Below are 13,166 nucleotides of genomic sequence, written 5' to 3'. Positions count from 1 at the left end.
TTTCTTATTTTTGTTTCAAATTCCATAATTTTTGGATTTATTATGCAGATGTGAAGTGACACAATAATATCGTAAAAAACAGAATCAACAATACAGAAAAAGAAGAAATAAAAGACTAATAGAGGAATATGAGAGGAACAAAGTAATAAAATCTTGATCTCTCAATTGTTCTGTTATGAAAGAGAGGATTGGAGAAGATTTTTTTAAGTGACGTGTGAAAAAAAAAGTGTTAGAGAAGAGAAATGGAGAGAAGATGTGAAATGGAAATGGTGGAAGAGAGAAATCCGTGAGTGTGAGAGTGTAACTGCAAAAAAAAGAAAGTAAAAATAGGATTTTTAAAATAATTAAAAAATTCTAAATAAATTTGGGAAGGTAGAAGAAGTATGATGTGGAGGTGAAGGGAACAACACCGTCTCAAATATGCCATTAATATCCTGGGTTGAATTCAGAAGCCCACTACTTCAAACTTTTCCTCTCAAAATAATTGACGCTGCCATTTTTTACCAATATTTTTCATTAATTTTTTAAACGTGCTTTTGTTTTAAATAATTAGATTTGATTTTTACAAAAAATGTTACACTTATAAGCATTTTGATAAACAGTTGATTTTTTATACATTAAATAAATAAGATTATTATAAATTAATTATGTTTGAAGTTCATACATCGGCTGGATCCCTTAATTGTCTTTCATGAGACAGGTACGATATCATCTTCGATCCATCATACCGATTGTTTTGAAACTTTTTTTATACAAAATATTAAAATTTAAATAAATTAAATTTTTATGTTATATTATTTTTAAAAATATTATATTGTTATTTATATCATAAATATTTGTAAATTAAATTTTAATTACTAAACATAACTTTAAAAAGTAGTTAATTTTTAATTTGTATAAATAAAAGCACTGGTTAATCATTTAAAATTTAAAATATATTCACATTTTTATTATATATTTAAAAATTAACAACATAACGAACCAGTCTAATATAGGATAAGGTGAGTTACAATTTTCGACTTCTCTTCATTATGTTTGTTAGTTTTATAAGTATCCTTCTCTTTATATGTTCTCTCTAATAATTTTTTTTAGAGTATTACTCTCTAGTTATTTTAGAATCTTTTTAAACATTTTTCTTATATAGAATTTGTCAGTGACACAATGCGTAAAGAATTATTTATTGATCATAATTTGTTTAGAGATGGTGTCAGGATGTCCGGATGGTCTACACGGACGGTTACTGTACAACGATAAGGCCGAACAACCTAAACAAGCTACCGGATCCGATTAAGGTAAGATGGATTAAGGGTTATTGGGCCGTGATTAGATCCTGATTAAGGCTTCACTAATCCAAGACCCATAACTAAAACTATAAATATAGGTCAAAGCTAAGAGGTAAGCGAATTCATTAGTTACACACTTATTACAACATTTAGATTACGGAACGGACAAGATTTGGACTAGAAGTGACGAAACAGAGTAACAAGAGACCAATCGACAACAAGAGAAAATTATACAAGAATAATATGACTCGACTCTATATCGGAATAAAAATCATATTCCTTATTTATCTTGTTTCTTCCCTACTCTTTCTCTAGCTATTTTAAGATTTTACAAATTCAAACAACGGATAAAGGTTATTGGAAGCCTTATAATGTAATTTCAACTGACTTTCTATCCTAGGATTGGATTTTGTTAGTAAACAATGACTCATATAAAAGTAAAGCTAATTTGATCAATGAAAAATAAATTATTTTGATGGTGTTAATAATTATAGTTTATTGATAATCTAATTGGATGTCTTGAAATTTATAATTTTTATTTTGGAATTACTTGTATAATCGAGGAGTGTGGTGAGTATAACTTCTTTATTAGTCAATATCATATTGAATGATTATTCTAAAATGGTGATATGGACAAAATATAAGGACAAAATATCATGGTCGGAATGTAAATATGCACCAAATAATTACAAATTTTCTCACCTTCAACGAGATCATAGATAATGGTCATCTTACAAATTTGCGTTTTCATTCTCTTTTAAATAAAATTTTGATAATACATGCTTTCTCTATATATATTTTACAATGAATATGTAAACTTAAGAAAAAGTTGGAAACGAGATACTAATGTGTAGCTTTATATATTTTATTAAAATAGGAAAAATACTATTATTGATGTATCAGAAGTCACCTAACTACATTTAACATTTCTAAACAAAAGGAAAAAATGAACGGAATTAAATTGTTTTACCATCTTTAACTAAGTTGTGCAATAATAATAGCTTTTAAAATGAAAGAGTATTTGAAAGAAGAGAAATGATAAATACGAGGGAGTTGACAAATGGCACGAATGTCTGTTGGAAATATTTGATTGGAAAAATGATGTACTTGGACCCTTTAACTATTATAATATTATAATTCGTATGTGAAAGTTTAACTTATTTTCGGTTGGATGTTGATATTTTGATAATTCTTTTTAATAATATTTTGATAACAGTATACGTATTTTCGTTTAATTCGTTTGTTTGAATTTATGTTTAAAAAAATATTTAAAACAGACGAATCATAGTTTATCACGTATGTATTGTTAAAAAATTATTAAAAAAAAGTTGTTAAAAAAATTTTTTCACTTGTTTTCTGTACATGTTTCCTTTATAGTACTCACTGGCAAAGAGTTTGGAAGAATCAAATATTATTCGAATTTTAAACTATATGTTACCACATAATTTTAAAATATACTAAGTTTTTTTTTCTTATTTTTTTTAATTATATGATAGCATAGAAATTACTAATAATGTGTTTGATGATAAATCTGATATCATATTAGAAGTAAATTTATAATTTAATTAAATTTTACAAAATCAACTTATAAAATAATATTTATAAATTAATTTTATTTTTAATCGACATGAAATTTGTAACCGAATGTAAAAAGTGAGAAGGACGGAGGTTGAAAAGTAAATTACATTAGTTAGAAAAGGTGACAGTGAGTAATGAATTTATAATGGTCACCTACTCTGCCTGGGAGTGAAACTCTTGGTGCCTCCCTTACCTACTAAATGCAATAATAAGGCATAATACAAATTTATAATAAGCTATTTTTTGGAGTCCTGATCTTCAAAATTTGAAGTAAGTCCAATTATTACTCATAGGCATCTTGTCCTCTTCGATCGGTCCATCAAATCTTATCAACCTCACTTCCATATCAAAATAATTGATAGTCATAAAAATCTTATCTTTGATTAGGTATAGAGAAAACTTCGTATAACTAGATATCAATCAATTAAATATGTATTAAATATTAAATAAATATTTTTAGTTGATGTTTATAGATAATAAGTATGGATATTTAATTATTTATTTGTAATTATGTAAATCATGTTATTTAATCTATGGATATTTATCGATAATTATTAAAAAAAAATATTTTCTTTAAAATTAAGCGATCAAATGATACACAACATCAATGAAAAATATTAATTGTAAAATAATTGATTAAGATTTGACTTTATATTTCTTTTTTTTTTATAATTAGGAAATTGAAGCTATTTAAAAATATATATTTTTTTCGAAATTTATATTTTGATGGAATTTATTATTTTAAAATACCTGTGTTAATATCTGTGTAATTTTATTTGAATTGTAATTTATATTTAATTTTTTCATGTAAGTTTATATATCTTTAAGATTTATTTTTAAACGATTTATTTAAAATTTAAAAAAATATATAAAAGTATTTGCAAGTATATATCCATCGACATAAAAATGCTTACAGATATTTCTTCACCTACATAATAGACAAAATAATATTTTACACGGACAGTACATACACAATATCCAAATAACATGTTTTTATATGAATTTATTTTTCATAAAATTTGGTATTGACTTTTATTTTATTAAATATGAAAAAAATTATTCTTTTTAATGGTATAATAATAGAACAAATTTTCAATAAAGAAAATAATAAAATATATGTAAATTCATAGTAATATTAATTATGTTTTCTTTTTCATGTAAAAATATGTTATTAATAATTATATAAAACAAATATCGTCAACATTGAGTGACAGAAATTCAATTAAAAATATAAAATTAATAACATGAAATTTAGTTAAAAAGATATAAATTTATAAAAAAAATTAAAATATTAAGTTTGAAAATACTAATATTTTGGTAAAGTTTGTAGACTTCAAATATTAGTCGATTATTTATGTTGATATAATGGATGGATGATTTGGAAGGATTACGAAATTAAATTCCATTGATAGGGTAGTTGTAGGAGTTTAGTTCCGTGGGGTTGGAGGAAAGTGGATGATTGGCCATTCTCAGTTTATAAATCACACTCCCTTTCCAAATCTCCAATGCTTCTAACTCCAACTTTTTATAGGTTACATTTTAGATTTAAATTTCTTCAATGTTTGATTTCTTTTCATGTTTTAATAGTGTCTGTTTTTAGGTTATATATCTTAGAAATAAAATTGTTAAAAATTTTACATCGATTAAAGATAAAATTAATTTATAATATATAAATAAATGTAAACTTGATTTTATAAATCTAATTATAGAGTTTAATTAAGTTAAAAATTCACTTTTAACATGATATCAGAATCATTGTAAAAAGTAATGTCTGAAACGATATTGGTATTGTTCTTCATTTCTCAACAGTTATCATGAGTTTGAATTTTTAAGCAAGTGCATTCAAACCAAATTTTCACGGCATCATAGTTTTGAGGTTTGTGTAATTGTTACTACTGCAGCTGCAATTTACAACCTTAATTAAGTTTGCAATGTTATAAATTATGGTATTTTTTGTGTGGCTGAAATTAATTCATATATAGCATCATGATTGAAGGTTTGGATGTGGCTGTTACACGTCTTGCCAAATACCAGTATGTGCTCAACACTTTTTCAGCCAAAAGTTATGGTTAGTATGAAATTTTGTGGAAGATATATGCTTTTGTCACGTAATTTGATGCAACTATATCTTTTTCAGTCTTTTCGTTAATTATCTATAAATAGAAACGATATTCAAATTTTCTTATGAATATAAAACTCTAATTATTCTTTTAATTCCGTTAAACTGAGATCAAAATCCAAATCACAATCATAGATTCTATAATTGTATCCTTTTACTGTGCAACTTCGAATATCTGTCTAATCTATGGTGGAGGTATCTTATCGGTTTCATCGTAGTTTGTGTCTGTCTGTCGCCTTGTCCATTTTGATTAGTCCATCTGGAGCATAATAATATCCGTCACTTCTACTGTATAATGTGCTGCGATTTAAAATTAATCATTTTATTTTATTTGGCTCACGATTCGATAATGTCATTAATTATTAATTTTCAGTAATCAACTGATCGTATGATTAGATTAAAGAAACACTTTATTATTAATGTTTGTATTATCATCTTATGCACAGTGGGTCTCTCTTCGTCTCTATCTCAAAGCCCAAGCCCAACGTGGTATCCCTGCACTCACCCATTTCCTTAGCAATTTAAAAATTCAGCCCAATAACTAAGATAGTGTTGGGATTGGAACGAGAACGTGAATAAAAACAAGAGCATTCCAGATTGCTCCCTATATCATCACATTTATTGAAAAATTCAAAAACTAACCTTTATATTTTAAAAATCTTACACCTTTATTTCTTTTTTTTTCAAACAGATATCGACATTTGTTAAAGAAATCTTTCTTCAATGAATATATCACCTCCGTTAATAGATGTGTTAACATCGTTCAAACTTTATGTTTTCTTTTAATTTTTGTTTATTAATTTATTGTATTAATAATTATCATTTAATTAAATAAAATAAAGTAAATTTTCGTAATATATTATAAAAAATTAAATAATCTATAAATAAAATAAAATAAAATATTGAAATGAATTAAATTTTTTTAAAAAAATCATAAACGGACGTGGTCACATCGTTAACGGATGTGGCACCGTTGATTATAATTAATTAAATTTTTTTAAATTTAATTAAATTAATAAAATAATTATTATTAATTTAATTTATTTATTATTATTTAATTAATTATTTAAATATTTTTTATATGATGTGCCACTTCTGTTAATGTTTTTTCCTTTTTTTTAGTTTTTTTTTAATTTATTGTTAATTAATTAATATATAAATATTATTTAATTTTTTTAAAATTTTAAATTAATTTATAAATTATTTAATTTTTTTTTTGTTTTTATAATATATTACGTAAATAAAAAGTATTATTAAAATAAAATCTAAAATAAAAACAATAAACTAAAATATAAAAAAGTGTTAAAATATGTAAACTGATGTCAACATTCTTTATAATGTCAATATATGATGAAGTTGAAATGGTGGTAAATTGGATATGAGATGGTGCAAGGAGCATTTGGTAGTGGTGGAGGGAGCGACACTTTGAAAATAAATGAATAGATTTGAGGGAATAGAAAGTGAATTGTGAAAGTGTTTAGATTAAAGAATTTGAAGAGATGAATGAAAAGATTTGAAATATGAAAATTTGAGTATGACGAGTAAAAATTATTTTAATCAATAAATTTAAATAATTACTATTTTACTTATAAAATAAATATGATATAAAATTAAATATAAATAATAAAAATTATGTTAAAATAAAATTAAAATTTTCATTTAAAATTACATAATAATTATATTTATTGATATAAATAATAAATAATAAAAAATAATTAGATTTAAACCCTTCAATCGTCCTTATTTTTGGGTCACTTTCCCAATTTCATCCCCCTCTTATTAAAACTTCCAATTTGGCCCTCAAAAGAGTCAATTTCAATCAAATTAACCCTTTCCATTAAAAAAAAGTTAACGCCGTTAAAATTTTAGACAGCACAAAGGATGAAGTGTTGATGTATACACAGTGGCCTTTGTAGTGATGAGATCTGATGAAACGTGGCATTTGAAAAAAAAAAATAGAATTTAAAATAGATTGTTAAATTAGGGGATTAGGGTTAAATCTGATTGTTAAATTGATCGCGTCAGTGGCTGGGATGGAGATCTGGAGAGATTGNGTTTCGAATGAAATGGATGGAAGAAGCGATGCTNCGCCGGGTGCGTGGTTTCCGATCACTATTGAAGTCGCTGACGGCGTCTCTGGTGGCCATGAAAAGGTGCAGCGGGGACTGGTCCTGGATGCATCTGTGCTTGCACGTGAAGAAGGAGAAACTTTGGAAGTTTTTTTTTTTTTTTTCATTATTATTTGCACCTTTCGCATCCTCAAATTTATTGTTCACACATACGTTTAAATATCTTTATTCTTTTTGGTTTGCTGCCATGGAGTCACCGGCGGCATCTCTGGCCGCCATGGAGTCACCGGCGGCATCTCTGGCCGCCATGGAGTCACCGGCGGTATCTCTGGCCACCATTAAATTTACTGTTCACACCTTCGTTTAAATCCTTTTCTTCTTTTTGGTTTGCTGTTACAGACTATGTTTTTATGTTCTGCTGATACTTTTTTTTATTTAGGGGATTAGGGCATTTGACAACTAGTTGATCCTCAAGCAAACTGGGTTGTATCCTCTCTGTTAATGACTTCGCACAAACTTCCGATGCTCTTTCCTCTCAGTTTTTCACTTCAAATTGAACCCAAATTCACTTTAATTTAACCCTAATCCCCTAATCAGATTTAACAATCTATTTTAAATTCTATTTTTTGTCAAATTCAACGTATCATCCGATCATTGACACGTTTCACTACAAAGGCCACCTGTGCATACATCAACACTTCATCCTCTGTGTTGTCTAAAATTTTCACAGCGTTAACTTTTTTTAACGGAAAGGGTCAATTTGATTAAAATAGACTCTTTTAAGGACCAAATTGGGAGTTTTAATAAAAGGGGGATGAAATTGGGAAACTGACCCAAAAATAGGGACGATTCAAGGGTTTAAACCAAATAATTATTTATAGTATATGAGAAAAAAAATCTAATTTATAAATTACAAAAATATTATAAGTATAATTACAATAATTATTATTGTTATTATATATATATATATATATATATATATATATATATATATATATATATATATATATATTATAATAACCTATAATCGATTCCAGTATAATAATCGATTCTAATAAAAATTTCAAAAATCAATTGTAATGGTGGCATAATCCATTTTATTGTATTTGAATCATATATTATCGATTTCAACTTCAAAACAAAAAAAAAAATTCATAATTGAATACAATACCACCATAATAGATTATAATCTTTTAATAATGCATCCAGAATTTATTATAGTCTTTTTTTTTTTTACTTATGTAGAATCATTCTCGTCATATCGAGAATCGATTTTTTTCTTTCTTAACCTATTTCCCTTTAAAATGAATATCATTTTCAAATTAAAGTAACAATGTAAAGAAATTTGTAAAATAAATGATTAAATGGGATAGAATTTAAATATAATTTACTAAATATAAGTAAGATTTTTTTTTTCGAAAATACTTTTTTATTGAACATAATACTGGATCTCACAATTTTTTTAAATTAAGTATAAGGCATGCACAACCTGAACCTTTTTCTTTTATTTGTTGGCATAGCAATTTTAAGAAACTTTTTTTTATGCGCCACTTAGAAAGTTAGTATGTGTTTATTTATGGTGTAATTAAGTATATGAAATTATTTTAACTACGGAATGCATTCATCGTATTAAATAAAAGACAGTGGATATAACAATATACCTAAACATCATAAAAAAAATTTAAGTTGACTTTGAAAAGAGAGCAACGTACAACACATGTTACTCTCCTTTCCATATTATATACAAGAACAATCATATTTTGACAACACTTTTTGATAACGGAACACATGTCATCATTTTATTGGTTTATTTGAATTTATGTTTAAAAAATATTTAAAATGGAAAAATCATAAGCTATCACGTATATGTCGTCAAAAAAATTGTTTAAAAAGTGTTGTTAAAAGAAGTTTATCCTACATATAACAACCAGGCTGCTGATGAGATCTAAGTGACATTGCTGTATTTTCAAATAATTAAAGAAATATATTGGTGTAAAAATTAAATATAAGAATGGTGAGAAAAATTTCATAAATAGATAGATAGTATGAAAAAAATGATATGGTGAAGGGTTGTCTAATTTTATAGAAAAATATATTTTTAATAAATTTTTTTGATAACTTTTTATACAAAGGTCTATATGATAATTTGTGATTGATTCATTTAAAAAGTACATAAAATAGTGATACATGATTATTTTTTAAAAATTGTTAAAAAAATTGTTAAAATACTATGATCGAATTTCATAGATATAGATAGCAGGAAAAACGCACGTGGTGAAAAGTTGTCTATTAATGAGAATAGGAGAAGGTGGGTTATGCTTATGCATAATAGAGAAAGAGGAATGGAAAGTGGAAGGAAGAAAGGGAAGGTATGCGTGACCGGCGGTGGTAGTTACTTAGGGTCTTTAATGGTGAATATGCTTCTGGAGAAAGGCTACACTGTTCACTCCACCCTCCGCAACCTTAGTACTCTCTCTCACTCTCTTATCTCTACACTGTGAACTCTCATTCGCCATATAAGCAAACAATGAGTAAATTAATTGCAGATGATGAATCCAAGATTAGGCTTCTGAAAGGGTTTCCTGACGCAGAAGAAAGGTTGGTGTTGTTTGAAGCAGACATATACAGGCCACAGGAGTACGAGAGTGCAATTCAAGGTTGCGAAATTGTCTTTCACGTGGCTACTCCCTACCAACATCAATTGGATTCTCAGGTCTCATCAAACGAACATCTTCAATGCATTCATCATATCATTTCGTATGAACTTAGTTTTTACTTTCCTTTTAAGTTTGAGCAGTTTAAGAACACCACCGAGGCTGCAGTAGAAGGGGTAAGAGCCATAGTTAGGCATTCCATTAAATCGGGAACAGTTAGACGGGTGATTTACACAGCTTCCGTGGTTGCGGCTTCTCCTCTTAAAGACGACGGAGCTGCAGGTTTCAAGGATTTCATTGACGAAACATGCTGGACGCCTCTCGATCTTTCGTTAGATCTTCATAAGGTAAGATCCGTCAACTCTTAAAATGTTGGTCGATCCCCTTTTCTTCTTTAGCCTCTGCAATATTCTTGTACTGCTTATGACATATGATACTGTATTCTCCTGCTCGATTTGTTAGTAGAAAATTTTCATTTGATTTGCATATACGACTGAGTCTTAATGATTTTTTTTTTTTTTTATACTAGCTTATTCTTCTTTTTGTGTACTATAATTATAAAAAAAAGACACGAATAAGGATAAATCGTTCTAAAAGACAATATATGACATTACTCTCATGTTTGCTTTTAAAATTGTTGTGACTTCATATGAAAACTTTTAAGAAAGTATATTTTTACTTGATACAAGTTTATTGAAAATAAATCATAAGAAATGAAACGCGAAGACTACAAAATTTTGGTTATTTTTAAGAAGTCTCCACCAAATAAAAAAGCATATTGCAAAATATTAGCTATAAATTGTGTCGTAACAGTTTTTTTATTCAAACAAGTTTTATGTCCAATGTTTATGAAACAAGCTCTGAAAACAATTTTAGAAAGTGGTTATAATTTACAGAGGCCACAAAATTTAGAGAGTGTGGTTCCGTTTCAGGGGTACGTTAATTCGAAGACAGAGGCTGAGAGAGAGTTATTGAGTTATGGAAGCAATGAAAATGGAAGGGGATTGGAGGTGGTGAGTTTGGCTTGTGGCCTAGTGGGTGGGGACACTCTTCTCAGTTACACACCATCGAGCGTTTCATTGCTTTTATCTCCGCTCCAAGACAATGAAGCCACATACCAGTCTTTGAAGTTCTTAGAAGATTTGATTGGAAAAATCCCAGTTGTCCACATTCATGATGTCTGTGAGGCCCACATCTTCTGCGCGGAGACTCCTTCAATTAATGGCAGATTCTTGGTTGCAAGCTCTTTTTCATCAACTGCAGATTTAGCAAATTATTATCTTCAGACCCATCCCCAATTTCATTTGAAGAAGTAAGCTATTACTTACTATATATATTTATGCTGAAGTTAGCTACTATGACATAAACATGGCCATCATTTTTCTTTCTTTTTTCTTTATTATCCACAAATTTTATTACAGAAGACCCTAGTGTGCCTCAACCCAACACAACGCTTGTACGCAGGCTACAATCTAAATGCTGTTTGTGATGAAAATAATTGTAATCTCCTCAACACCCAATCAATCTAAAAATACCCTTCTCCAAACCATATTCAAAGTAAATCTTCTTCCGTGCGTTTTAATTTACATGATCTGAGCCAATTTCATGCAATCTGACCAGCCAAACCGCACATAGATTGAGTTCATTACTAACAATAAACAGTAAGCTATTTGATATTACACTGAGCTTAAGATAGAAACATAATGCTGATAACGATCTGGCTTGTGCCCTTCCTTCACCATCCTTGCATGTTATCCTTTTTCTCATAACCTCCTATAGATATAGCTTTATTAATAATTGCATAATTAGTTGCAGATGATGAGCTTTGCATCAAGTATCCCCGTGTATGAATATATAAGCTTACTGGTTTTTGTGGATCGGTGTGCTTCACTTTTTCCTTGTCATGTATACCTACCTGCATCACAATTAGCTGTCTATTTACCTTCCCCAAGTTTCCCCACCATTATGAGCTATCTACATTCGTCACCAGTATCCTGCCACACCTTCTAGCAAACCGAATAATGCATAATTCTGATTCCTACTGCCTTCTTTTCTTGTACATTCTGTATTCCCTACATTCCTCACCGGTAAGAAACTCCTTTTGCAACCTAAAGATCCGCACTGAGGTGTTAATTAAGCTGCTGCTCTATAGCAGACGCTGGCCACATTGCTTCTCTTCAGAGTTACATCGCGGTATTTGATCCTCATAGCTACTGCACAACACCTCGTTATCAGCATGGTTACTACTGCCATCAAACTAAGATACTAACGAAGTCTCTGTTTTCCCATCCGCTTCACATCATGATTGCTGTTATACCATAAATTGTCCAACCGGATTAATGCCTCATCATGGTTCTGCCCTTTGTTATTCCAATAGGTCTAAACATTTCAACCATGTTCTACAATAGTGCTAGACTTAAGAAATTCTTGAGAGGTACTAAACCAGACACTCAACCGAGGTATACAGCGTACAACATGCAACCATAGTTTTTCTTTAAATTTGAAAAAAAAAATGAAAATTTAACTATTCAACTGCAAATTAAATACGTACATCTTGATTTGACGACTATATATTTGAAATTTGGTTTTAGGTATTTGGGAGGACCGAAAAGGGATATAAAATGGGCATCTACAAAGCTGACAGACAAAGGGTTTGTTTATAAACATGACCTGAAGATGATACTAGCTGATTGCATCAAATGTGCAAAAAGGATGGGCGAACTCTAGTCTGTTTTCTTCATTTCAACTTACATGATAAATTATCTGTTTACTTTATACCTGGAGATGTGCTATTTTATGAAAAGAAATTTGCTTATTCTACACATGTTCCTTCCCTGTCGGTCTCTCATTCTTCTTTTTCAAATATTGATAAGTACATTCAATTCACAATTTTTTTTAATCCTTTTCCGATGACTACTTTCTTTTTCAAATATCTAGACATACCTTTCCCGCCCATAATATTTCTAGGAAAATATTTTTTTAATATTTTTTTTCACAATTTTTTATAACAATTTATATGATAATAAATGATTGGTCTATTTTAAATATACATACAAATAAAATAAAATAGTGATACATAATTTATTATAAAAAAGTTAATTTTTTTTTTAATATATCATAGTCCTTATTTCTATTGATGGACCTCTTCTTCCTCCAAAAGCAAGGAATTCTGTTACGAAGGTCTTTCTTATTTGTTTTGCTATATCTAATTGCTTTATCCTCTCTCTCTCATCTTTTGTTGCTTATAATAATTGTTCTCCTTCTCATATATACTTTTTATCTTTCCATTTCTACACAACATCAACCTACTTTCTATAAAAAAAAAAAATAACTTTAAGGAGTGTTGAAGAAGATCCATAGAAGTAGAACTTCAAGCTCCAAATAATATCAAATTTGGTCACTTGTTGGACTTTCTGTGGAAAAGTGCCCTATGAGCCGTAAATGGGTTTACTGTGTCAAATAT

The 13,166-nt window shown here is 28.4% G+C and overlaps 1 protein-coding gene across 1 annotated transcript; it reads left to right on the top strand.

Annotated features, from left to right (window-relative positions):
• Positions 1 to 9,365: 9,365 nt before the first annotated feature.
• On the top strand, positions 9,366 to 12,592 carry LOC106754060 (anthocyanidin reductase ((2S)-flavan-3-ol-forming)). The gene is made up of 5 exons (XM_014636003.2): positions 9,366 to 9,515; positions 9,596 to 9,762; positions 9,847 to 10,050; positions 10,636 to 11,015; positions 12,295 to 12,592. Exons 1-5 carry the CDS (start codon positions 9,371 to 9,373, stop codon positions 12,428 to 12,430), a joined length of 1,032 nt encoding a protein of 343 aa, XP_014491489.2. The 5' UTR covers positions 9,366 to 9,370; the 3' UTR covers positions 12,431 to 12,592.
• The last annotated feature ends 574 nt before the right edge of the window (positions 12,593 to 13,166 follow it).

Source organism: Vigna radiata, unplaced genomic scaffold, assembly GCF_000741045.1.
Source record: "Vigna radiata var. radiata cultivar VC1973A unplaced genomic scaffold, Vradiata_ver6 scaffold_83, whole genome shotgun sequence".
Classification (NCBI taxonomy): Eukaryota; Viridiplantae; Streptophyta; class Magnoliopsida; order Fabales; family Fabaceae; genus Vigna; species Vigna radiata.
This window is presented reverse-complemented; position numbering and strand designations above follow the sequence as displayed.